Here is a 1,684-nt window from a genome sequence, read left to right on the forward strand (position 1 = left end):
GCCTAGAAAAAAGCCACATGGCATAAATAGTTAATAATTAGTTATTTAATTAATAATTAAATGCCTATATAAATTCCATTAATTTAATAGAAATTTTATTCATTAAATTTAGATAGTATTATTGAGAACAATAGGATAAATTTTAAAATAAAAAAAATATTTCAAGAGTAATAATATATATATATATATATATATCTTTTATTACATTAATAAATAAGATGACAATTGAAATTCATTAAAGTAATACGATCACAATTTAATTTAATTAATATTTTTTAATATTACTCGCGCGAGTTATATTAAGAAACCACATCACAAAAGGACTTCTTTCCATTTTTAACGAATTTGTCTTACGTATTGATTTCTGCCGAATTATTAGAAAACGGCTCTTAAATGTATTCCTATGCAAATTAGGATTTAGAAATAGTAATTGCAACTCAATTAGGTAACTTGTATTACCAAAAGTATAAATTTCCAAAGTAGGAGAGATATGTGATAACTTTAAAAAATTCATTATATATATATATATATATTCTTGTCAGACTGTTTCACTTTCTCAAATTATTTCGGGGCAAACCAATGGCAGAAGAAAACCAAAACAAGAAGAAAACATATCAAGTCAGAAAAGAATGCATAAAGCGGAAAACAATGGAGCTTTCAACTCTCTGTGATATCAAGTGTTGTACTATTATTACGAGTCCTCAAGGGGAACTTCAGACCTGGCCTGAAAATTTGGATGCTGTTAAACAAGTTCTTAATTTGTATACTAAAACCCTAAGCCCCAACAAAAAGGCGAATGAGGAATTATCAGAAGAAGAGATTGATATTCTGACGTTAGTGGAATCAAAACTTGATGCTGTGAACAACAGAATTCGTTACTTGGAGAATAAGAATGCTGGTTTTGTTAGTAATAATAAGGATTGAATGATTTGTTGATTGATTGGAAACAGTAATTCGTTTATTATTTTTTTTTTTTCTGTATTTTGATAACTAGTTTAGATCATCAAGAGATAACAATTGGGATCGTTGTAGGATTTACAGAAGTTGAAAGATTTTATCTTTGATATGGAATGTAGAATATTTCGTTTTTGTAGAATGGAAAAAATCACATAATCTAGAGTTTAGACTAGAGTTACATGAAAAATTAGTCTATCAAATCTTTTAGATAGGTTAGGGTTTGCTATGCCTGGGTGGCGTGTACCATACGCAACAGAAAGTTCGATATTTTAGATAATTTGTTTTGCGATTAAGTAGTGAAAGAAGATTAAGGTATTGGAATAAAACAGTAGTTAAAAAATCAACTGAAAGAGAAAATATTACATATCTGAATAATTTTGATGAATTTGAATGCTAGAAAATTGTGCACGTTATACAGCTTTGCTAGAAAATTGTAAAATTATATAGAATAATGTTATAAGTGAGATGATCACAAACAAAAGTAGTGTTACATAAAATGAAGGAATTTTTATCTCCTGTAGCAAATGTTAACACCTTATTTATTTTAAATAAATACCATTTAAAAAAATTATATTCTATAGATACCTTTTAAGTTTTATAGCAAAATTTTTCTATAGTTTATAGAAATTCTGGCTTCATTGATTCCAGCTGGAACGATGCATAAGCAAAGGTTTTAGTAGACCTTTTGGGTTAGTATTATAGAAAGACTGTAACCCATATATACAAA

At 27.3% G+C, this 1,684-nt stretch overlaps 1 protein-coding gene across 1 annotated transcript; it reads left to right on the plus strand.

The window, feature by feature from the left end:
- The first annotated feature begins 579 nt into the window (after positions 1-579).
- On the plus strand, positions 580-924 carry LOC104225885 (agamous-like MADS-box protein AGL81). Its single transcript, XM_009777765.2, has one exon. It carries the CDS (start codon positions 580-582, stop codon positions 922-924), a length of 345 nt encoding a protein of 114 aa, XP_009776067.1.
- The last annotated feature ends 760 nt before the right edge of the window (positions 925-1,684 follow it).

The sequence above is a fragment of the Nicotiana sylvestris genome, chromosome 1, assembly GCF_000393655.2.
Source record: "Nicotiana sylvestris chromosome 1, ASM39365v2, whole genome shotgun sequence".
Lineage (NCBI taxonomy): Eukaryota > Viridiplantae > Streptophyta > Magnoliopsida > Solanales > Solanaceae > Nicotiana > Nicotiana sylvestris.

What these genes read in the sequence shown, in the direction of transcription:
- LOC104225885 (XM_009777765.2), top strand. Translation starts at nt 580, where the DNA reads ATGGCAGAAGAAAACCAAAACAAGAAGAAAACATATCAAGTCAGAAAA.